Raw genomic sequence first — 23,764 nt, forward strand, 5'->3', positions numbered from 1 at the left:
CATCCTTTCCTTCTTTCTTTAAGCAAAAGGACTGGAAACAAGAAAAAGTCCTTGACCTCTGACCTGAGGAGCTGCACCCCTGTGAAAACTTCCGTGAATCCTGATACCTACTGTGGGACTAGGAACCATGAGAAGAGGTCTTTGCTCTGTCCTTCAGGAATCTTAGCACTTTATAGAGTCCCCCAGACGTTTGCCATCTTTTCCGGTTCTTCCTCAAATAAAAGCCAACCCATAAAGTTTTTGGGTACTTGCCAGGTTCTTATGGCCTGGATTGGCCACTGTTGGAAACAGGATGCTGGGCTTGATAGACCCTTGGTCTGACCCAGTATGGCATGCTCTTATGTTCTTCATCAAGTTATTTCTGGAGATGGAATCCTCAGACCAGTTCTGCATCCAGAGAAGCTTATGGGCCAGTAATGGACCGCACAATATCAAAAGCAAGCATCTGCCACATATGCAGCTCCTAACTCCAACTGTGAAGGATCTGCCATTGAATCATCTTGTACCCCTTGTGCAAGCAGCCCCCCAGACCTTGAGATTATGTAAATGCATGCAGAGATTTGAAGTGCCATACTGACCGCCTCAAAGGCCTGCTTAAGGACAGATTCAATTTTCCTTTCCTGAACATTCTTAACAGCAGCACTGTCCTCCATGGGAATCATGGTTCTCTTAGTTACCAAACAAACCAAGGTATCTACCCTGGGAAAACGAAATCTCTCCGGAATCTGAGGAGCCAACAAACACAGTTTGGAGAGAGTGCGCCCACCTTTAAAATTAGCTTTGGGCGACACCCACTCCAAATCTAATCAAATCCTGCACGCCTGGTGCAATGGAAAAAACTGAGAAGACTTTTTAATGCTGACCGTTATGGGATCCTCCATTGAGGTAGGAGCTCCCTCCTTTTCCGCATCAATACGCAGGGTATAAAGGAATTGAGAAATCACTGAAATCAACTTTTCCCTATGAAAGAGACAGAACATAGAAGAATCTTCCCCTCTTCAGGGGGACATTTTCCTTCCTTCAAGTCCCTTTCACTATTGCCCTGTGGCAATCACTAAAGCTATCCAAGGAAACTTCTGAAGGGAAAGAAAATAATTGTCTACCAGATGCTTCTCCTCCATCACCCTGGTCCTCTTTCTGCCCTGAGAATACATCAAAACCAAAGGCACAGACCACACTGAAGAAGAAACCTGGCTAGCACCTTACCCAATACAAAAAGCCTGCAAGCCCTTAAAAACTTCTCCAGAGTCAGTTGCCCATGAAAAGAAAGTAATCTCTAATGAGGAAGAGATCTGGCCTGCTGATATTGAACCAGCTGCCGTTCTAGGAGCTTCCCTAGGCACCATATTACAGCGTACTGGGCTAAGGAAACAAGATCAGAGAAGCCTATGGCCACTAATGGAATGCACAATATCAAAGCAGGCATCTGGCTGCTGAAGCACCCTCCAAAACCTGCAGCCCGGAGGAAATAGGAAAATTGGTTCTTACCTGCTAATTTTTGTTCCTGTAGTACCAAAGATCAGTCCAGACCGCTGGGTTGTGTCTCCCTTCCAGCAGAGGGAGTCAGAGAAAAAAACTGAAAAGGCACCCCTCTTAACCTGGTGTGCCACCTGCGATCCCTCAGTATATAAGATATCAAAGCAGAATAACCAATAAAGGAGAACAAATCCCCAAACATAACAACCAGTGGCCACAACAATACGCGCGGTAAAAGAAACAAACCGTACCGCCGCATAACATATCAATCAAGAAGATTCCTTCCCATGCCTGTAAAGAAGGAAGAAAACATACAGAAAAAACAGACTCTCTAAAAAACCCAAGGGCGGGTGTCTGGACTGATCCTTGGTACTACAGGAACGAAAATTAGCAGGTAAGAACCAATTTTCCTTTCCCTGTACGTACCAGGATCAGTCCAGACCACTGGGATGTACCAGAGCTGCCCTAATTGGGGTGGGATCTGGAGAGTCCCGCACGAAGAACACTGCTGCCAAAACAGTCGACCTCCGGATCCTGGACGTCCACACGATAATGTTTCGCAAAAGTATGCAAGGATTTCCAAGTGGCTGCTCTACAAATCTCCTGCGGCGAGACCGACTGGCTCTCCACCCAAGAAGCCGCTTGAGACCTGGTAGAGTGCGCTTTCAAGCCTTCTGGTATGGCACGCCCAGCGCAAAGATTAGAGGAGGAAATGGCCTCCTTCAACCACCTAGCAACCGTAGCTTTGGATGCCTTGTGTCCCCGTCTAGGACCAGACAATAAGACAAACAAATGATCCGATAAGCGAAAAGCTTTGGTCACCTCTAGATAGCGAAGGACAACCCGGCGCACATCCAACTTATGCAGATCCTTATCCATCTCAGAAGTCAGATCCAAATTCAGGAAAGCCGGTAACTCTACCGTCTGATTGACACGAAAAGCCGATTCCACCTTGGGCAAGGAGGAGGGAACGGTCCACAGCGAAACTTCGGAATCCGAAGATACGGATCCCAACACGACAAAGCTTGAAGCTCTGAAATTCGCCGAGCGGAGGTAATGGCTACCAAAAAAACAGTCTTGAGTGTAAATCCTTCAACGTAGCCCGCCGGAGAGGCTCAAAAGGAAGACCACATAAGCCCTTAAGAACTAAATTCAAGCTCCAGGCAGGACAAATTTGTCGTACCGGCGGCGCAAATACTTGGCCCCCTTCAAAAAACGGGACACATCTGGATGAGCTGCCAGCGAAAAACCATCAATCTTGCCCCTCAGGCAATCCAGTGCCACGACCTGCACCCGGAGAGAACTGCAAGCTAGATCTTTCTTCAGCCCCTCCTGCAGGAAGGATAGGATGTGTGCCACCGAAGCCAGACGCAGGGGGACGTTCAAACCTTGGCACCAAAAATCGAAAACTCTCCAAACACAAATATAGGCCAATGACGTGGACGATTTCCGTGCTTGCAAGAGGGTAGAAATAACCGAATATCCCCTCTTCCTCAATTGCCTCCTCTCATAAGCCAGGCCGCTAGACAAAAGCGATTCGCTCGATCTAAAAATACTGGACCTTGTCTTAGAAGATTCGGAAGGAGGGTGAGACACACCAGACCGTCGATTGCCAACGAGATGATCCGCAAACCACGGCCTTCGGGGCCACTCTGGGGCTACCAGAATGACAGACCCCATGCGGTTCTCTATTCAACGCACGATCTTGCCCTCTAGTGGCCAAGGCGGAAACACATACAGTAGTACGCCATGAGGCCACTGAAGGACAAGAGCCACTCCTTCCGACCCGTGGTCTCTCCGACGACTGAAAAACCAAGGTACCTTTGCATTTGTCCGAGTTGCCATCAGGTCGAGATGTGGAACCCCCCCAACGAAGAATGATCAGCCGGAAGGCTGCGTCAGACAATTCCCACTCGCCGGAATCTAGATGCTGGCGGCTGAGAAAGTCTGCCTGCACATAGTCTACCCCGGCTATGTGCGAGGCCGCCAACCGGACCAGATGTCGCTCTGCCCACGTCATGAGCCTTTCGGCCTCCCAGGCCAGCGACAGACTCCTGGTTCCTCCTTGGCGGTTGACGTAGGCTACCGACGTCGCATTGTCTGACAAGATTCGCACCGCACACTGAGCTACCAGAGGGAGAAACACACGTAACGCCAGGCGTACCGCCCTGGTTTCCAATTGATTGATTGACCATATCACCTGATCACTTGTACAACGACCCTGAGCGGATTGTGACTGGCAAACTGCTCCCCAACCAGTGAGGCTGGCATCCGTCGTGACTATTACCCACTGCGGCTCCTCCAGGTCCATCCTGTGTAACAAGTGGGCCGGAATCAACCACCAATCGAGACTGGACCTGGCTGGTTCCATCAGTGGCAAAGGCAGGCGAAACTCCTCCGATTTCGGATCCCATCGAGAAAGCAAAGCTCGTTGTAATAGTCTCATATGCGCCCATGCCCAGGGAACCACCTCCAGAGTAGACGCCATGGAACCAAGTACCTGCAAATAATCCAATACTATGGGCAGGGGTAAAGACTTGAGCTGATGGATCTGCGCCACTAACTTGAGCCGATGGATCTGCGCCACTAACTTGAGCCTCCTCTCCCAAGTGAGGAAGACCTTGCCTACCGAGGTATCGAAGCGTGCTCCCAGGAAGTTGAGAACCTGAGATGGTACCAACTGGCTCTTGGCAAAGTTGACCACCCAACCAAGGGACTGGAGTGGAGTAGAACCTTGCTCACTGATTCCCGACAGAGGCTCTCCGATTTGGCCCGGATGAGCCAATCGTCCAGGTATGGGTGAACCAAGATCCCCTGCCGCCGGAGGGCCGCTGCTACGACTACCATTACACCTTGGTGAAGACCCGAGGCGCTGTCGCTAAGCCGAACGGAAGAGTTTGGAACTGATAATGCTCCCCCAGGACCATGAACCAGAGAAACCGCTGATGGCACTCACGTATCCCGGTGAAGATACGCCTCGGTCAGGTCCAAAGAGGCCAAATATTTTCCTGAGTGGACGGCCGCAATGACCGACCATAGAGTCTCCATGCAAAATCGGGGGACCTGAAGTGCTCGGTTGACTACCTTGAGATCCAATATTGGCCGGAAGGACTCCTCCTCCTTCGGGACTATGAAATAGATGGGAGTTCCTGCCGGCCCTGCGCTTCTCTGGAGGGACCGGAACAATTGCTCCCAGGGATTTCAAGCGACTCAGGGTTTGCCCGACTACTTCTTGCTTAGCCAGAGAGCTGGCGGGAGAAATCAGAAAAAGATCCCTTAACGGGAAGGCAAAATCCAACTCGTAACTTTGGGCGATGATATTGAGGACCCACTCCTCGAGAAACAGGGAGAGACGACCTCCCACCACTGGAACCGGGGAGAGTGTCGGAACACCTTCATTGGGACTGCTTACCTCCGGTGGCCCCTTGAGAGCCTCCCTCCCGAAATGGCCTCCGACCACGAAAGGAAGCAGGCCAAGACTGAGCCCTCTGAGTCTGTTGTCGGGCGGGAAAGGCAGGTGGCAGCGACTGCCAAAATCTGCGCTGCCCTCGGAAACGGTAATGCGCTGCCACAAAGGGCCTGGAAGACTTAGGCTTGGCCTCTGGCAATTTATATACCTTATTCTCCCCAAGAGACTTAATAAGGACTTCAAGTTCCTCCCAAACAACAATTTTCCCTTAAAAGGAAGATTGCCCAACTGAGTTTTGGAAGAAACGTCCGCGGACCAGTTCCGGAGCCAGAGAAGCCGTCTAGCCGAAACTGCAGTGGCCATGTTGCATGAAGATGCCCGCAACAGATCATATAATGCATCCGCTGTGTAAGCTACCGCGGACTCCATCCTATTCACCTGATCTGCTTCCTCTGGCGGCAATATCTGTGATGTGAGCATTTGCTGGACCCACTCGAGGGTCGCTCGCTGCATGAGGCTACTGCAGACCGCCGCTCTAACACAGAGCACTGACACCTCAAAAATGCGCTTGAGGAGAACTTCGAGCCACCTATAAGTCCTTAAGAGCCGTCGCTCCCATAACAGGAATGGTGGTCTGCTTGGTGACCGCAGTAACAGACGTGTCCACCTTGGGAATCCTGAGGATATCCAAGGCTTCCTCAGGTAAAGGGTAGAGTTTGTTCGTCGCCCGTCCCACCCGCAGGGTTGTGTCCGGAGATTCCCATTCCCGAGTGACCAACTGCTTAAGCATTGGGTGGGAAGGAAAAGTTTGGGGCGGGGCACGCAGTCCCAAGTGTACTGGTTTCCCCTTAACTGGCTCCGAACTGGGGACTGGTGCCTCCACTTCCAGTTCCTCCAGGACATAAGGGATCAAGGGATCCAACTCCTCCTGGCGAAACAGCCGAGAAACCCGGGGGTTGTCCCCCTCTACTGGAGCGGACTCATCAACAACCACCATCTAGGTTTTGGAGGAGAGGATCCAGAAAAGATCCCAAAGGAGCAGGATCCGGAGCCCACCCCAGGGGCCGAAAGGGCATCCAGAGACGTGTCCCGCCGCGCAATCTTCGTGGGAGGGGGCTGCTCATCCTGCTGATGAGCTTCCGCCTCCAAAAAAATCCTATGCATAAGTAAAATAAATTTTGAAGAAAAAACTGACTGGCCCTTTAAGGGATCCGATAGGTGAGGAGGAGGAGGAGGGGGGAGGACGGGGCTCCTCGAGGGGGCGGGCCCCGGATCGCGCGGTCAAACGGGACTTAGACTGGGAGGAGAAATCGGAGAATCCTCTCCCCCAGTCAGCAGGCAGGGCTCCGACAAAATGGCCGCCGTTCCCACGCGCGCCGTGACGGACGCGATCGCTGTTCCGCGCCTCGTGGCAAAATGGGCCCAAAATCACCCCCGGACGAGCCCTCCCCCCTGGGGAGGCAGCAGGCGCAAACCCAGTCCCGCAAGAGGCACAACCCCACCTCCCCGCATGCTGAGCACGATAGCCCTCATGGCATCCCAGAGGGGGGAGGGGGCTTTTTAAACAGCACGGTAGGAAAGAAAAAAGAAGAATTTAAAATACCCTGCCGACTCACGGCCTTCCGGAGCTCTGGGAATGCTGCAGCACCCGAGGAAACACGTCTCGGGGCGCCAAGGGGAGGGACCGGCCCACCAGTTAATCCCCCTCCAGAGATAGACTGCCCTCCGGGAAACAAGGCATTTAGAGCTGCCAGCCCCTGCCTTACCTCTACCTGCTGAGTGAAGAGCCTGAGAAAATAAAACCGCACTGAGTTTTTTTTTTTTTTTTTTTTTTTTAATACAACCAGCTTGCTGTAGCCAAAGGTGTTAACTACATCATCCAGAGCCTTAAAACTCTGTAAGAAAAAAAAAAGATGTAACTAAATTTAAAGAAATTGAAAAATCAGGACCGCAGGTTCTGTCAACCCTTCTGCTGAACTTTTCATTCACATCCTTTATTTCAAGAATGGGTCATAAAGAGCCATCTTGGTAACCACAAAGTAAACTGAATAGCAACCAATACCTCTTTCCTTGATGGGAACTGAAACCACCACTTTCAAGAGCTGGTTCTACACCAGAGCGTCATGCACTATTTTCTGTCTGGCAACTTAAGTATAGGGAGAAGCCATAAAAGTGTCGGGAATGGAGGCATGAAGCTCAAGGGCATAACCCAGATGGATCACATCCAGTACCTATCCCTGAGCACACGATTTTGTGGTGTTTGAATGTAGAGGAATCGAGGGGCTCACGAGGCAGCATGCGCATGGATCCTATACATGTTCAGTATGATTTTTACTGAGCTCTGAGAGTTGGGTCTGTGTCTGAGCCATTAGATGACATGCCTGCTTGTCGACAGAGAACCTTGCTTTTCCAAAACATATATAAAAAGTTATTTGCAAAAGCACCTGTTGAAGTTCACTGATCTCCTGACGCAAATAGTCTTCCTTTCTTGCTGCTGCTTGTTCTGCACGTTGTAATGCTAGCCTCAGGTCTGCCACCTGAAAATCGAGAAAAAGAATGTTTAGAGCTCCTGCCATTAGTTTCATTATCAAATGTATTTTCTCATAAGGATATCTTACAGTAAATTACATATTTACACACTGTACATACAAGATCAGGATCAATGATTTACATAATATATTTCATTTTAATTTGCAATCATAGCAAGCATGTTTAGTCACCAAGTCTATTTTTTTTTTCAAGAAATAAAGGTGGGCCAGCCCACTGGCTCAATGGCAGTGGGCACTGTTCCAAGTTTGGTGTTCCGCACCCTAGCTTGGTTGGAAATACTGTGTTCACAGTAGGGGTTAGAGAAAGGGAACCATTATTTAGCATGACCCCTGATGTCAGGATTTAGAGTGCATTATTAAAGGGTTCTGGATGGGCCTGTTTCTGTAATGACCAAATTAGGAATAGTGGGTGGGTCTATTAAAATGGGGGAAAAATAATCCAAGAGTAGTTGTAAGCAAAGGCTAATGGTGCCAGGACCACAGTACTGGTTCTGACTGAGATAGAATAAAAAGGACAAAATGATTGATAAATTACAATTTTGCACGCAAGGCAAGAATGTGCATCCAGCAAAGACTTAAAACATAATATAAAACTAAAAGGTGCAGAAATGTCACTATTTCAGTATTAAAAGGATTATCTTAACTTCTTTGTCATATGAAAGCAAAACATGACATCAAAAGGATTAAAGAGGTTTAAAAGTAAAGAAAATAAAAAACATGTAAAGATACTATGAGAGTTAAGGCTGTAGGGCAGCATTTGAAGCTAACCTGTGTTACTAAAGCCTCCTGTTGATGCTCAGCCTCCTCCTGTGCCTTTTCCAGTGCTACATAAAGCTCTTCCTTAGCTCTCATCTCACGGCTTAGCGCTGCTTCTTGAGCCTCACTGTTTTTTGCAGCATTGGCTTTGTGTAGATCCGCAAGCTCTCTACAAGACAACAGATATGTATCCATTTCCACATTGGTAACAAAACTGTATAGACAAAAGAAATGCTGCAATATGCTTAACGGGGCAAAGCTACAATGCTTAAACGGCACAAGCAAGTGCTTTGCAATGCAATTTATACAGCAGTAATCATAATGAGAAAAGTTTATGTTAATAGAAATTCCATCCCCAAATCAGAGTTATTTAAAAATTTTGAAAAGTGCTACTAATTTTAATGTAGCCATCTGACCATCACAGAAGCTGTCTATTACAAGTGACCAATGTTTATTGGTCACTTGTACTTTTTTTTTGTTTTAGCATATTCTCTTACTTGAATGAGCTGTCAAGTGCTGCCTGCAGACTGCGATTCTTTTCCTGAAGCTCTTCCATATCAGCCTGAAGCTGGCTGAGATTCCTTTCTTCCCGCTCAACTACACCGTTCAGCTTCTTTATGCTCTCTCGATGCTGTTTCTCAACCTCTTCCTTCCCATCAAGCACCTAAAGATGGAACACAAGTCACCAGCCAATTTTTCAGTATAAGTTTTAAAAGCTGAAAATGCTCAACAGCGTTTCATTCCATTTCCAATGTATGCCCCTGTTCTGGTGACATCAGTCCACAGCAGCATCCACAGACAGCAAACATCTCAGCAGGAAGGACTGGAAAAGCTTTAACCCAGTTACAAGCCCAGATTTTTCAACACACAACTTTTAAAACAATTTTATGTTAATTATATATAAAATGTGTGAAGAAATTGAACGCTCTCAGTTTGGCTTTTACTGGTATTATAACTTGCCTTGAGTACTCTGGCACCTTTGGTTCATTTTTTGCTATTTTTCTCTTCCTAAATTAAAATCAACTAACTATATAAACACTTTATACATTGTTTACAAAGTGTAGAAGGATTAGCAGTAACATAATATTTTGAGTATCTATATCAATTTGTTCATTCTAAGTAATTGTATTACGGCAGATAAAAGAATAAGTATGCAATTATAAATTAGAGCGAACAGTAAGACCACCTCCTACCTGCCTCGATCACTGATTACATTTTAACATCTTTACCACCAGAAGAATTGCACCCTATAAAATCTAAAGCAGGTACAGCATTATAAAGATGTAATACTGAAGTGCATTATTTTAAAACATTGTACTAGTGTTTAGTTTACTGTAAAAATTAAAAATGGAGAAATTAGGGCTTATCTGATCGTTTTCTTTCCTTTACTTCTGCTACACCATTCAAGAACTTATAGGTTATGTCCTTTCATCCAGCAGTGGAGACAAAGTTGTTTTTCTTATTCTGGTGACATCATCTGTATATGTGTCACTCATGGAGCCCTGTATAACCAGCATACTTTTGTCACAGCTCTTCAAATTATGGCCATAGACCTCTTAAACCAATGAGCCCAATGAACGGTAGGGCTCCTAAATGAGACTCAGACCGACCAGTTCCTCAACCAGAAGAGTCTTCTGGCCGACATCTCAGACATCATGATCCTGGAGGAAGTTCTAATAAGGTCAAACAACGTGTCCGCAACATAGGCTGCTGCTGTCTCCAGGCAGTCCGCCTGCTTAGCCTTGGATGGAGATAGCTGTAAAGTAGCCTGTAGCTGCTGTACCCAGTGTAAACTGGCCCTCTGCATGAAACTACTGCACACTGCAGCACAAATGCCAAGGGCAGATACCTCAAATATCTTCTTGAGGTGAATCTCCAACCTCCTGTCTTGCATATCTTTCAGCGCCGCTGAGTCAGCAACAGGAATAGTGGTCCTCTTAGTGACCGCCAACTCCAATGCGTCCACCTTAGGAAGCGCCAACAACTTGAGCATGTCCTCCATCTTAGCCATCGCCCAGCAAACCTTAAGGCCAGTCTCCTGAGTGTCCCACTCCCTGACCACCAGCTTAACAGATTTGTGAAAAGGGAAGGCTTTCACTGGACCCCTGAGGCCATCCATGACTGGGTCCACACTCTCCTGTTCAGACTCCTCTTGAGGAACCTTGATCCCCAGCTCCCCGAGAACCTAAGGGATCAAGGGCCGCAACTCTTCCTTCCGGAAAAGACACACCACCTTCGGATCACACTCTTCTGCCACCAGCATCTGGTCCAAACTTTCATCTGGATCTTGACTATCCGGGCTGTTATCAGGCCCCCTGGGTCCTTGTAGGTCTCAGCCGGGTCTGAAAAAGCAGGTCCCTGTGGAGCTCCGCCCTCCGAATCATCGGAGTTGACATCTGGACTGCCTGAAGGTATGCTCATCCCGGATTCATGCTGTAGAGCTGCCAGAGTCAAACTGTTCTCCCTGAGGGGAAGGGAACTGGTCCCACCAGCTAATCACCCCCGGGTGGCGAAAAGCTGGAGGCAGAGAAGGTCCCCGACCCCCAGCTCGTTTCTCTCACCACTAGGAAGGATAGCCCCACCAGGACCTAATAACCTCCAGGGAGGGGATCTAACAAAAACTTTTCATTCTCTTCTCCCTTTTTTTTTTGTTTTTCAGATTGCATGGGATTGCACCTCTACTATCTGCTGGAGACAGAGAAATACTGAGCAACTGCAGGTGGCACTCTGGGTTCTATGCCAGTGCAACTTTCTCTGTCTCCATCTGCTGGAAGGGAGGCATAATCCATTATCCTGCATGTCTTGTTTCAAATCCACAAACCAGCGTTTCATTTCAGCTCTTGTCGGGAGATCGTCTTCCGCAAGCGCCGTGTCCTCGGAGAAGGCAGCCGTCAGTAGGCCTTCCGGTTCCTGCACCATGCTCTCAGGCTCCCTGGCTAGATTTCAGAAAGGAAAAATTTTAAAGTCCACAGTTTTCCATTTTACTGACATCTAGCTGGTTTGGATGATATTATTCGTTGAATATCGGGTTATAGCGATAGCGATGCCTTTGATAATCGGAGATTTCAAGTGCTGTCGGAGGCGGCTCCAGATTAAGCTGCCATTAGCTAGGATGACATCTGACCCAATATGAACATGCCATATTGGGTCAGACCAAGGGTCCATCAAGCCCAGCATCCTGTTTCCAACAGTGGCCAACCCAGGCCATAAGAACCTGGCAAGTACCCAAAAACTAAGTCTATTCCATGTTACCATTGCTAGTAATAGCAGTGGTTATTATCTAAGTCAACTTAATTAATAGCAGGTAATGGACTTCTCCTTCAAAAACATATCCAATCCTTTTTTAAACACAGCTATACTAACTGCACTAACCACATCTTCTAGCAACAAATTCCAGAGTTTAATTGTGCACTGAGTGAAAAAGAACTTTCTCCGGCCGAATTGCCTTCCTGCATTGGGTTTATCGCTGCGAGAGCCCGTTTTGAATTTGCCTCCAATTCCTTGGGCAGTGCTGAGGACGCCGCGACATGGAGGAGCCGGGTAGGCTAATAAAAACAAGCCTACGCCGGCGCGATGCCGCCGGCACGACTGTTAAGCCATGCGCAGTCAAGGGGCACGCGGTTTTGCCTGGCTTAACCCAGTTTGGAGCGGTTTGGAGCCAGAGATTATTGCCTTTAAATAGCGGCCGGATTGAGAACTTTGGGGAGCAACTGTGAGTAACTTGCTGCTAAATATTGAAAGTAAATTTTGTGTAAGATCTCTCTGTGATTTATTGTGTCAATAAATCCCTCATCTATTTGCTATGCCTCACACCAAGAGGAAAGCAAAGATGAGGGAGTTGTCAACGACGACTATGACTGGTAATTTGCTTCAGTCTACTATCATAGACTGCTTTCATATTAATCCCACTCATACACCTGGAAGGGCCGCTAGTAGTCCAACTCAGGAGCTGGACAACGAGGCATTTGAAACATCGCTGACCCCGGGTGCCCCAGAAAAACCGGTCCCTCTTTCTGCAGAACCTGAAGTGGATTTGAATACTTCTTTGCAAGATTCTTTTTCCCAGAGAGATGTCGTGAAGACTACTAAGATTTCGGAGGACATAGAAGATCATAGTCCAATGGAACTTAAAGAAACTTTGTTAATTAATGCAGAGAAAACTGAAGGGACACTGCAACAGTTAAGAGGTAGTGATGCTCAATTACGTGTGGGTAGTACTGAGAATGTCTCTATTATTGTTCCAAAAAAATCTTCAATGGATGAATTAGGATCTATGATGATTAATAATATGCAAAAATCAATTAATAAACTAGCTAATACAGTCCAAGAAGCTTTGAAACAGAATAATCAAGTACAAGAGAAAGTAGATTCCTTGGAGAAAAGTGTTAATATAATGGATATACAATTGGGGAAAGTTCAAAAAGTTCAGTTAAATTTAATTAAATCAGAAGAAGATCATGAAAGTAAAATTGAGATATTGGAAAATCAGATGAAGAAATCAAATCTCAGATTATTGAATTTCCCAAAAATTCACTTAGTAACACCTTTAGATTTATTTTATAGTTATCTAGAGAACATCCTGAAATATTCTGAAGTCAACTTACCTAAATTAAATACACTTTATTATTTACCACAAACAGAGGGAGGGGGAAATGAAAAGAATGGAGAGATATTAGAGGAGTTAAATCTGACAGATTTTTTGGAAAAATCTTTTGAGTCAAAAATTAATACCACAGCAACATTGTTGGTACAATTTGCATCACAAATAGATAGAGATGCAGTGTTGAGATTGCATTTTAAATATCAGAAGTACAACTTCTATGGGCTTTTCTCAGATATAGCCCACCCAACTCAGTTAAGACGAAAAACGTTTATAGTAATGCGACCGGAAGTATTATCAAGAGGTGCACAATTTCATCTAAGATATCCTTGTAGATGTTTAATAAAACATTTAAATAATAGATATGTTTTCACTCAGCCTGAACAACTGTGAACATATTTGGACACACACTCTTGAGAAGCTGTGCAATAAGGGTAAAAAATTATAGTGGGATGAGTTAAGCATCAATTATTTGCTTTATATGTATTTCCATTTAGGTAAATGCTCCTATTTTGATGTTTGCAACCCTTTGTTCTCAAGTCCTTTACCTTACTAGATTTCTTTTAAAGGATAATATGGTATTATGTCTTGTTATAATATGATTTCATGGATAAGAATGAAGTATCTTATTTCTGTCTAAAATTTGAAATTTCAATAAAGAAAATTAAAAAAGAAAAAGAAAAATAACTTTCTCCGATTAGTTTTAAATGTGCCACATGCTAACTTCATGGAGTGCCCCCTAGTCTTTCTATTATCCGAAAGAGTAAAAAACCGATTCACATCTACCCGTTCCAGACCTCTTGTGATTTTAAACACCTCTATCATATCCCCCCTCAGCCGTCTCTTCTCTAAGCTGAAAAGTCCTAACCTCTTTAATCTTTCCTCATAGGGGAGCTGTTCCATTCCCTTTATCATTTTGGTTGCCCTTCACTGTACCTTCTCCATCGCAATTATATCTTTTTTGAGATGCGGCGACCAGAATTGTACACAGTATTCAAGGTGCGGTCTCACCATGGAGCGATACAGAGGCATTATGACATTTTCCGTTTTATTCACCATTCCCTTTCTAATAATTCCCAACATTCTGTTTGCTTTTTTGACTGCTGCAGCACACTGAACCGATGATTTCAATGTGTTATCCACTATGATGCCTACATCTCTTTCTTGGGTAGTAGCACCTAATATGGAACCTAACATTGTGTAACTATAGCATGGGTTATTTTGCTTACATGCTGAGTAGAGAAAGAGCATGTCTACAAGTTAAAGTCACCAGTGTTACTCCTTGTTTGCAGGGCTTGAAAGGCCTTGTGCAGAGAAAATTAAAAAATTCTGGGGAGTATTCTGCTGTAGAAGTGCCTGCTCCTTCCTGTGAGGTGCTCAGTTCTAAATTTCCCTCTAACAACAACTTTGGGGGAGCCTGGAATAAGGCAGAACTTCCCTTCAATGCACCAGAATTATATTGCGGCAATTTCAAAAAAAGCCACCACATCCTTTTCAACAGATTCTCTGCTTCTTTTGCCTCATCTGAATCAGAAAATAGCCCAGCTGTCTTCTTTTGAGGAGGATCCAACTCACCAGAATCTATCTTGGGGGGTTAGCAATTATAGCCAATTCCTGATTTCATGATGCTGCGGCAGGCAGAGCACACAGAGCTGTTAACTGCTGAGGAACGCTGGTTTCCACAGGAGGTGCAGCGGCAAATCTTGTCAGTCATGGCCTAATGGTTCTCAGTGAAGAAAAGAAAGGCCGATGCTCCAAAAAATTATGCCACTGATCAAATAGCTTTTAGAAGTAATTGAAGCAACTTACCTGAACCAGGCAAAGCAAAGGCAAACCCCTTTCTTTTCCTAAATAGGAGTGCTTACTCAAACTGCCCCTGAAATCTCCCTGAGAGTTGACAGTTTGCTCTTTCAATTTGGCTCACCTCACTGCAGGAGAATATTCTGTAGGAGCTTGGCACAATTTAAGGATAGGCCTCTCAGACAGGAAGGAAGCTATAGTCATCCAAATCTCTCCTTGATAGATAAAAATAAAAAAATTCAGAATGGGCATGTCCAACAACCATCCTTCCAGTAGCTGGAGACAGAGCCCTGGCTATCAGGGTTCCATGTGGGATATATGCACAGATATATGCACAGATAGGTCTAGAACGGGTAGATGTGAATCGGTTATTTACTCTTTCGGATAGTAGAAAGACTAGGGGACACTCCATGAAGTTAGCATGGGGCACATTTAAAACTAATCGGAGAAAGTTCTTTTTTACTCAACGCACAATTAAACTCTGGAATTTGTTGCCAGAGAATGTGGTTCGTGCAGTTAGTATAGCTGTGTTTAAAAAAGGATTGGATAAGTTCTTGGAGGAGAAGTCCATTACCTGCTATTAAGTTCACTTAGAGAATAGCCACTGCCATTAGCAATGGTTACATGGAATAGACTTAGTTTTTGGGTACTTGCCAGGTTCTTATGGCCTGGATTGGCCACTGTTGGAAACAGGATGCTGGGCTTGATGGACCCTTGGTCTGACCCAGTATGGCATTTTCTTATGTTCTTATTTATTTATTTATTTATTTATAGTTTTTTATATACCGCCGCTCATCAGAGATATCACGTCGGTGTACATAGAACAAGAACATACGCTGTAGCGTTATACATTTAACAAGAGTTGAAATCTTATGTTTCTTATGATATAAGAAATCTTATGTTCTTATATCACCAGAAAAAAAAAAAAAATCTTGCTTCCACTGCTGGATGAGAGGACGTAACCCATAGTTCTTGAATTGTGGAGCAAAGGGATAAGGACCTGATGTTTTGCTCATCTCCACCTTTATTACACAAAAAATTATATTTCTGGTCAGCATATATCTGAAAGGGACCAATATGGTCTTCAAAGGTCACGTACATTCTCCAGAATTATATCAAAAACCTATTGGAGCCTGCTAAAGTTTTATTTGTATGAGCTGTTGGCATTATTATACAGAATTCTCTCTCCCCCCCCCCCCCCCCCGCCCATTCTCCACCCCTCAACAAAAACATGCCATCATTCCCTGACTTCTGCAGTGTCTTACAAAGCACACTCTGCTCTAGGTAGGACATTTCTGGGAATCTTCCCTCTCAGATACTTCCTTTAAAGCCCAAACTGTTGATCTGTCCCGCAAGCTTCCCTCTCCATCTCTGCCTGTCTCTCCCCAGCTTCCTTTCCTTCCACCTTCATGTGCCTGTAATCCCCTAGTAGCCCCCATCATCTAGCAAAGCCAGAGAAGTGGTATTCTGGAGGGTTGGTAAGGCAGTATCTTTGGATATTTCTAATGGTGGTCCAATAAAATGGAGAAATTACTTACCTGATAATGTTGTTTTCCTTAGTGTAGACAGATGGACTCAGGACCAATGGGTTATATGCGCCCCTGCTAGCAGATGGAGATGGAGTCAGGTTTCAAAGCCGACCTCGCCTTAGATATACCCCTGCAGTGACCTCAGCCCTCCAGTATTCTTGTCAAAAGCCACTGTGGGCATACTACTGAAAAACTTGATTAAAATTTGGTTACAACTTGATTAGAACTTGATTAAAAACGAATAAGCATAACTGTACTCAACCAAACATAAGCGCTGAATCAGAGGAAGATTATAGAAGCCCTGATCTAGGGATCGGGCAACAGCTTACCCGTAACCTCTTGGAATCGAGATTCACCTCATGGGCGATTCCTTGGCGCCATTCTTGGGCAGCCATGGGCGGGATGCTGAGTCCATCTGTTTACACTAAGGAAAACAAAATTATCAGGTAAGTAATTTCTCCATTTCCTAGCGTGTAGCCAGATGGACTCAGGACTAAAGGGATGTACAAAAGCTACTCCCAAATGGGGCGGGAGGCTGCCCGCGGTCCGGTTAGCACCGCCCTTGCAAAGGCTGCGTCCTCTCGAGCCCGAACGTCCAGGCGACAGAACCTGGAGAAGGTGTGCAAGGAAGACCACATCACCGCTCGGCAGATGTTGATGGGAGACAGTAGTTTAGCTTCCGCCCAAGATACTGCCTGGGCCCTAGTGGAATGAGCTTTAACCTGAAAAGGTAATGGCTTCCCTGCCTCTACATAAGCTCCCGTGATCACCTCCTTGATCCAGCGAGCTATGGAAGCTTGCGAAGCTGCTTCACCTTGTCTCATTCCACCATGAGGAACAAACAAGAGGTCCATCTTGCGCACTAGTTCCGAGAATTCCAGATATCGCACTAAAAGTCTACTGACATTTAAATGGTGGAGGAGGCGGTAGTCTTCCATCTAGGGACGGTAAGGAAATGGACTGATTCAAGTGAAACTCGGAGACTACCTTGGGCAAGAAGGAAGGAACGGTGTGAAGCTGTAACACTCCTGGAGTCATCCGGAGGAATGGTTCCCAACACAATGCCTGTAGTTCAGAAATGCGACGAGCTGAGCATATCACCACCAAGAACACAGTCTTCAGTATTAACATGTGCAGGGATAGACTGCGCAGTGGCCGAAAGAAAGGCCCTGCTAAAAGTCCAATTCTAAATTAAGATTCCACAGGGGAACCAGCCACTGAAAGGGTAGTCAAAGGTGTTTATCCCCTTTTAGGAAACTGGCCAAGTCCGGATGCTCTGACAGGCAGGTTCCATTCACCTCGCCTCTGAAACAGGAGAGCGCCGCTACCTGAACCTTCAAGGAATTAAGGAACAAAACTTTATTCAGGATGTCCTGTAAAAATTCCAGAACCATAGGGATTTTGGCCGTCCGAGGGGCAAGCCAGCGTTCCTCGCACCATGCCTCAAATATTCTCCAGATCCACACATATGCTAAGGACGTCGAGAACATCCGCGCATAGAGCAAGGTGGAAGTTACTGCCGCCGAATATCCATGCTTCATGAGGAGAGCCCTCTCAAGGGCCAGACCGAAAGAAAAAAAAACCATTTTGGGTCCTCGTGAAGGATCAAATCTTGTTGGAGCAGGTCCCTGTGCAGAGGAAGGCCTGGGGGGGGGGGGGGGGGGTGTCTCCACCAGAAGCCTCCACATGTCTACATACCACGGGCATCTGGGCCAATCCAGAGTCACTAGAAGGACTAGTCCGCTGTGGTGCTAGACCTTGCAAATGACCTTGCTCAGCAGGGGCCACGGAGGGAAGGCATACAAATAAGTCCTCCTCTGGCCAGGCCTGGACAATGGCATCAATCCCCAGGGAACACTGATCTCTTCTACAACTGAAGATCCGGAAGACCTCCACATTAAGAGATAAAGCCAGCAGGTCGATAGATGGGAGGCCCCAGCGATCTACCAGCAGCTGAACGGCTCTGGTCGACGTCCATTCTCCTGGATCCAGACGCTCTCTGCTTAAAAAGTCTGCTCAGACGTCTTTTCCTGCAATGTGGGAGGCCAAGAACATCCATAGGTTCGATTCCACCCATTCCATAAGGAAGTCTACCTCCAGGGACACTTGCTGGCTTCTTGGTTCCTTCCTGGTGGTTGATGTAGGCTACCTTTGTTGCATTGTTCGACCACGTGGACTGCCTAACCCTGAAGCCTGTGGCCAAACTGTAGACATGCTAATCTGACTGCGCGGGCTTCCAGGCAGTTTATATTCCAGCGCACCTCTTCCTTGGTCCAACGCCCTTGGGTCGCCAGTTCCCGACAGTGAGCTCCCCACCCCTGGAGGCTCGCATCTGTCTTGAGAACTAGCCATTCCGGTGGGGACAGGCATATACCCTTACTCAGGTGGGCTTCCTGCAGTCACCACCGAAGCCAAGAACACATTTCCATTGGTAGGTGTAGGCGAACTGAATAGTCCTGGGACAGCGGGTTCCAACGTGACAGCAGAAAGCATTGGAGTGGCCGCATGTGTGCCCTCGCCCACGGTTTTACCTCCAGAGTTGATGCCATCAGACCGAGGCCCTGAAGATAGCTCCACACTCTGGGGCGTATGGTGTTTGTCAACCAGTGCACTTGGCACCTCATCTTCCTTATCCTCGAGGGTGGAAGGAAGACCTTGTCCTGTCTGGTGTCGAACCAGACTCCCTGATACTCTAAAAACTGGGAGGGCTTGAGACTGCTCTTGTCCATGTTCACGACCCAACCAAGCTCTTGAAGCAGGGACACCACACTGTTGGTTAACTGGAGGCCGTATCAACCAGTCGTCCAAGTATGGGTGCACCAGGATTCCTTCTTTCCTCAGTGTCACTGCCATGACCACCATAATTTTGGAAAATGTTCTTGGGGCAGTGGCCAGGCCGAAGGGCAGCACCTGGAACCGATAATGGTGGCCTAGCACCGCAAAGCATAGGAAACGCTGGTGGTCTTGTGAGATTAGAATGTGAAGGTAGGCCTCCAAAAGGTACAGGGAAGTTAAGAACTCCCCTGGTTGTACAGCCATTATGAAGGAGCACAGAGTTTCCATGCAGAAATGAATTACTCGTAGATGGTTGACGCTCTTGAGGTCCAGGTCTGGATGAAAGGAACCCTCCTTCTTCGGTACAATGAAATAGATGGAATAGCGTCCCATATTTTCCTGGAGCATAGGTATTAGAATTATAACCCTCAAATTGAGGAGCCTTGTCAAGGTAGATTCCACTGCCAGCTTCTTGTGCTGGGAGTGGCACGGAGATATCATGAATATGTCCCGAAGGATGCTGTGAAACTCCAGTGCATATCCTTCTCATAAGATAAGAATTTAAGAACATAAGAACATAAGAAATTGCCATGCTGGGTCAAACCAAGGGTCCATCAAGCCCAGCATCCTGTTTCCAACAGAGGCCAAAAACCAGGCCACAAAAACCTAGCAATTACCCAAACACTAAGAAGAACCCATGCTACTGATGCAATTAATAGCAGTGGCTATTCCCTAAGTATAATTGATTAATAGCCATTAATGGACTTCTCCTCCAAGAACTTATCCAAGCCTTTTTTGAACCCAGCTACACTAACTACACTAACTACCTTCTCTGGCAACAAATTCCAGAGCTTTATTGTGCGTTGAGTGAAAAAGAATTTTCTCCAATTAGTCTTAAATGTGTTTCTTGCTAACTTCATGGAATGCCCCCTAGTCTTTCTATTATTCGAAAGTGTAAATAACCGATTCACATCTACTCGTTCAAGACCTCTCATGATATTAAAGACCTCTATCATATCTCCCCTCAGCCGTCTCTTCTCCAAGTTGAACAGCCCTAACCTCTTCAGCCTTTCCTCCAGTACCCATTTGTTCGACGTGATCTCAACCCACCGCTGGGAGAAGAGGGATAGTCGACCCCCTATCTCCTCATCCCGAGGATGGGTCGGCAAAACCTCATTGAGGAGTTCGGGCCAAACATGAACCAGCCCCTCTGTTTGGTTGTCGACTCCGAAAGGACTGACCTTCCCAAGGCCCGAGAGATCTGAAATGACGAGCTCCTATAGATCCAAAAGCGCTGGGAGCCCCTGGCCTAACCTGCAACCTCCTTCTCTTATCTTTTGGTAGCCGAGGCACTGTAGATTTACCCCACTTACTGGCCAGCTTTTCAAATTCACTATCCGCTAAAAAGGCAGCAGTAGGCTCCATAGCCCCTCTTGAAGACGCTCCTGAGTTATCTGCTTCTCTCAAGCAGACACGAGTGTCACCAGAGCACAACAAGAAGCAATCTGTAGTGTTATTGCTGTCGCATCAAAGGCTTGTTTAAGGATGGACTCCAACTGCCTATCATGCACATCCTTTAAGACTGCTCCTCACTCCACTGGGATAGTTGTTCGCTTTGAAACAGCACAGACCAGGGCATCCACTTTGGGGAAATGCAGGATTTCTCTGGCCACTGGATCCACTGGGTACAGAGCTTCCAATGCCCGACTTCCTTTAAAACTGGCTTCCGGGGCGACAAATTCCAGGTCAACCAACTCCTGGATGGCTTCCAGTATCAGAAAGTAGCAAGAGGCTTTCTGCAGACACACCAGGATGGGATTCTTCTTAGGTTCCATCATAGGTTCCATGCCAGGAACTCCCAGAGTCTTCAGGGTCTGGAAAACCAGGGCCGGCAATTCATCCCTATGGAAAAACCGTAACATGGTCCGATATGGCTCCAAGCCTGGAGGGATTTCCCCATCCTCCAATGAATCTGCATCCCCTTCATCATCCATGGTGTCTGGATCCCTGCCAGGGATACCCTTAGTGAGGTGAGGCATGTCTCGAGGCCTGCTGATAGGGCTGGGAGAGTGAGGCCTTCCCAGCTGGGGTTCGGTCCAGACAGGGGCAGGAGAGGCCAACTGTGCCTGTACGAAGGCTTTGAAAAATTCCACCCAGGAAAAGGCCACCAGGTCCATACCTGGCCCAGGAGGAGCTGGGGTAGGTGCAGTTGAATTTTCCTCTCCTGAGGTAGACCCAAGCCCCGGGATTACTCAGATCCGGGGTGCTACTGGATAAGGTCGTGGTGGACCCATTTTCTGAATGGGAGGAGCCGAGCTTGGCAAAATTCAGGGAGTCCAAGCCTACGTGGGCCTCCTCACAGTGATGACATAGGAAGGACTCCAGGTCAGTCTGTGTAGCCCTAATTTGGCAGGCAGCACAAAGAGTGTCGCTTATCCTTCTTTGCTGCCGGGGCCATAATAAATGGTAGCTGTGCGCTCAGCCAGCTAGCGCCTGGAACGAAATGCGCACAGATCCTGTACCAGTGAGCGTAAGTAGAAACGCATGTATGAGCAAACATATGCGCACACATATGCGCGAGTTAGGCGCATAACTTGTGCACAGAGCCAGCCCGCACCGCATGTACTGATGGCTGTGGAGGGCCATGGAGATGCACAAAACCGCACACAAGATAGCGGCGCCACAGCCTGTCGTGTGGTGTGCCCACTGAGCCTGAAGTGGGGCCTAGCCCATCAGGGGGCTGCTCAATCTGCTCGGAAGACCCCTTCCCCTACCCCCAATGGGATTGGGAACGTCGGCGGTAAGGCGCACCAAGCAAGGAGACTGTAGGAAAGACTTATTGAAGCCCCTCCACGTCTCTGAATCAGAAGGAATCCTCTTCTCTCTTTACTTACCTGGGCTCAGCACTTAACGGCTGAGTAAAGAGACTGTCTCCGGCTGCGGGGGGAGAGAGCTTAGGCCATCACCGCCACGCTCAGCTTCCTGCACCCGCTGCCTTTTAGCTGCTTCAGCAGCAAAGTCCACGCCAGGAGCCGGCTACCGGACCAAGGCACACATCTGAGGGATCTCGGAAATCGCCTCAGGAATTCTCGACTGGGGGAGGGACCTTTAGGTATCACCGCAGGAGAGCAGGATTCAATCTTTCTCCAATTTAAGGTAAAATTTCTTCTTCTAATGAGTACTGCAATTCCCTATACCGCCAAGGCTGGTGTAGGGAAAGCACATCCACATCTGCTAGAAGGAGAGATACTGGAGAGCTGAGGTCACTGCAGGGATATATATAAGGTGACATCAGCTTTGAAACCCGATTCCATCTCCATCTGCTAGCAAGGGAGCATATAACCCATTGGTCCTGAGTCCATCTGGCTACATGCTAGGAAACAGCTGGCAAAAATCACAAATCTGGCTCTTAGAGCTCTGTGTTCTAGTTTAACTATATACCTGCCTAGCATACACCACCTTATGAATTAAAAATGATTGATGGACATACTAGAGTTTAACAGAACAGGGCCCTATGAACATTTCTAAACTATATAATCTTCATTTTGGCAATTTACAGAATGGCAGAATCTTTCAGTCCAAATTACATTACTGCTTTCTCCAAAACATCTAATCTCCTTGACCATATCATTTGCCATTCAACAAGACATAACCTCCCAGGCTACTGAATTCTGCAATTTAGAATAGACAAACTGTGATTCTTTTGAAATTATTCAGTATTCTTAAATGAGATAGATATTCTCTGTCCCATTAAAGAAAGCCCTTTTGCACTGAAAGGAAATAAAGGAGAAGTAAAAAAGAAAAAAATAATATGGGCAAGCCATCACAATAAAAACATTTATCAAACTTCCTGAAGGGCAAAGTCCTGTACTTTGCAACAAAGGAAGAATGGAGGGGAGGAGTAGCCTAGTGGTTAGAGCAGCAGTCTGTGAACCAGGGCAGCTAAGGTTCAAATTCTGCTGCTGCTCCTTGTGACACTGGGCAAATCACTTCACTTTCCACTGCTTCAGGTACCTACACAGTACCTGAATATAATCTGCTTTTAAGTGTCTGAAAAAGTGAAATATAATATAAATAAGGAAGAAACAAATAGTTGTAAAAGCTTATTAAATACCAGAGCCTAACAAGCACTGGAAGAAAAACAAGTGAAAAAAAGTTTTATATCAACCTGTCTTAAATACTGCAACTCATCTTCAAGCTCTTTAATCTTTTTACTCTGTTTTGCATTGGTATTTTCATTGTCCTTTTCCTTAGCTCTTAACTTCTTGATTACATTGGAGTTGCGCAGCTGCTGTTTTGAAAGCTTTTCACCTGCAAAGCAAAAATAATACAGCTGTTATCAAACAAAAATGCCCTCGTTATTCAAGTAGTATCTCTGTACTTATTAATACGTCTCATGAATATAAGATGAGAAATTAGCATCCTACCTCATTTACCTTTTTTGCCCATAATGCTAATCTTTCATTCTTTACTTTTGATAAACAAATGTTTATCAAAAGTAGAGTATGAGGAATTTCTTATATTGGAAACACACTTTATAATTATGATCTAAAACACAGATTAATGAAACATTCTAAACATATATCATGTCTAGACCCCTGGTAATGAATGAGTTTCATTACTTTATATTCATCGCCAGTTGATCAATATGCATGTGTATATAAAGAATAGGAAATGTAATTACAAAATATCATTAAAATAAGTTATCAAGTCTAAGTTCAACCTATTTCAAAGCACAAAAACTGCAAGAAGCTTACTGAACAGAAAGATGGGTAGAGACAAAATATGTTAATGGAGACTGGAATCAAAGTTTCAAAAAAAATTGGGGTTTGAAAGGAAAATGTTCAGAGGTGGAAAAATCTCAGGTACC

The 23,764-nt window shown here is 46.2% G+C and overlaps 1 protein-coding gene across 1 annotated transcript in view; it reads right to left on the bottom strand.

The window, feature by feature from the left end:
• TMF1 (TATA element modulatory factor 1) overlaps nt 1-23,764 on the bottom strand; it is a 99,142-nt gene that overhangs the window by 41,091 nt on the left and 34,287 nt on the right. The window contains exons 6-9 of the mRNA XM_029601066.1: nt 23,063-23,205; nt 8,688-8,854; nt 8,203-8,359; nt 7,330-7,422 (exon numbers count right to left, since the gene is read on the bottom strand). Coding sequence (XP_029456926.1) covers nt 7,330-7,422; nt 8,203-8,359; nt 8,688-8,854; nt 23,063-23,205 — 560 coding nt within the window. The remainder of the gene's footprint in view (nt 1-7,329; nt 7,423-8,202; nt 8,360-8,687; nt 8,855-23,062; nt 23,206-23,764) is intronic.

The sequence above is a fragment of the Rhinatrema bivittatum genome, chromosome 4 (assembly GCF_901001135.1).
Source record: "Rhinatrema bivittatum chromosome 4, aRhiBiv1.1, whole genome shotgun sequence".
NCBI lineage: Eukaryota > Metazoa > Chordata > Amphibia > Gymnophiona > Rhinatrematidae > Rhinatrema > Rhinatrema bivittatum.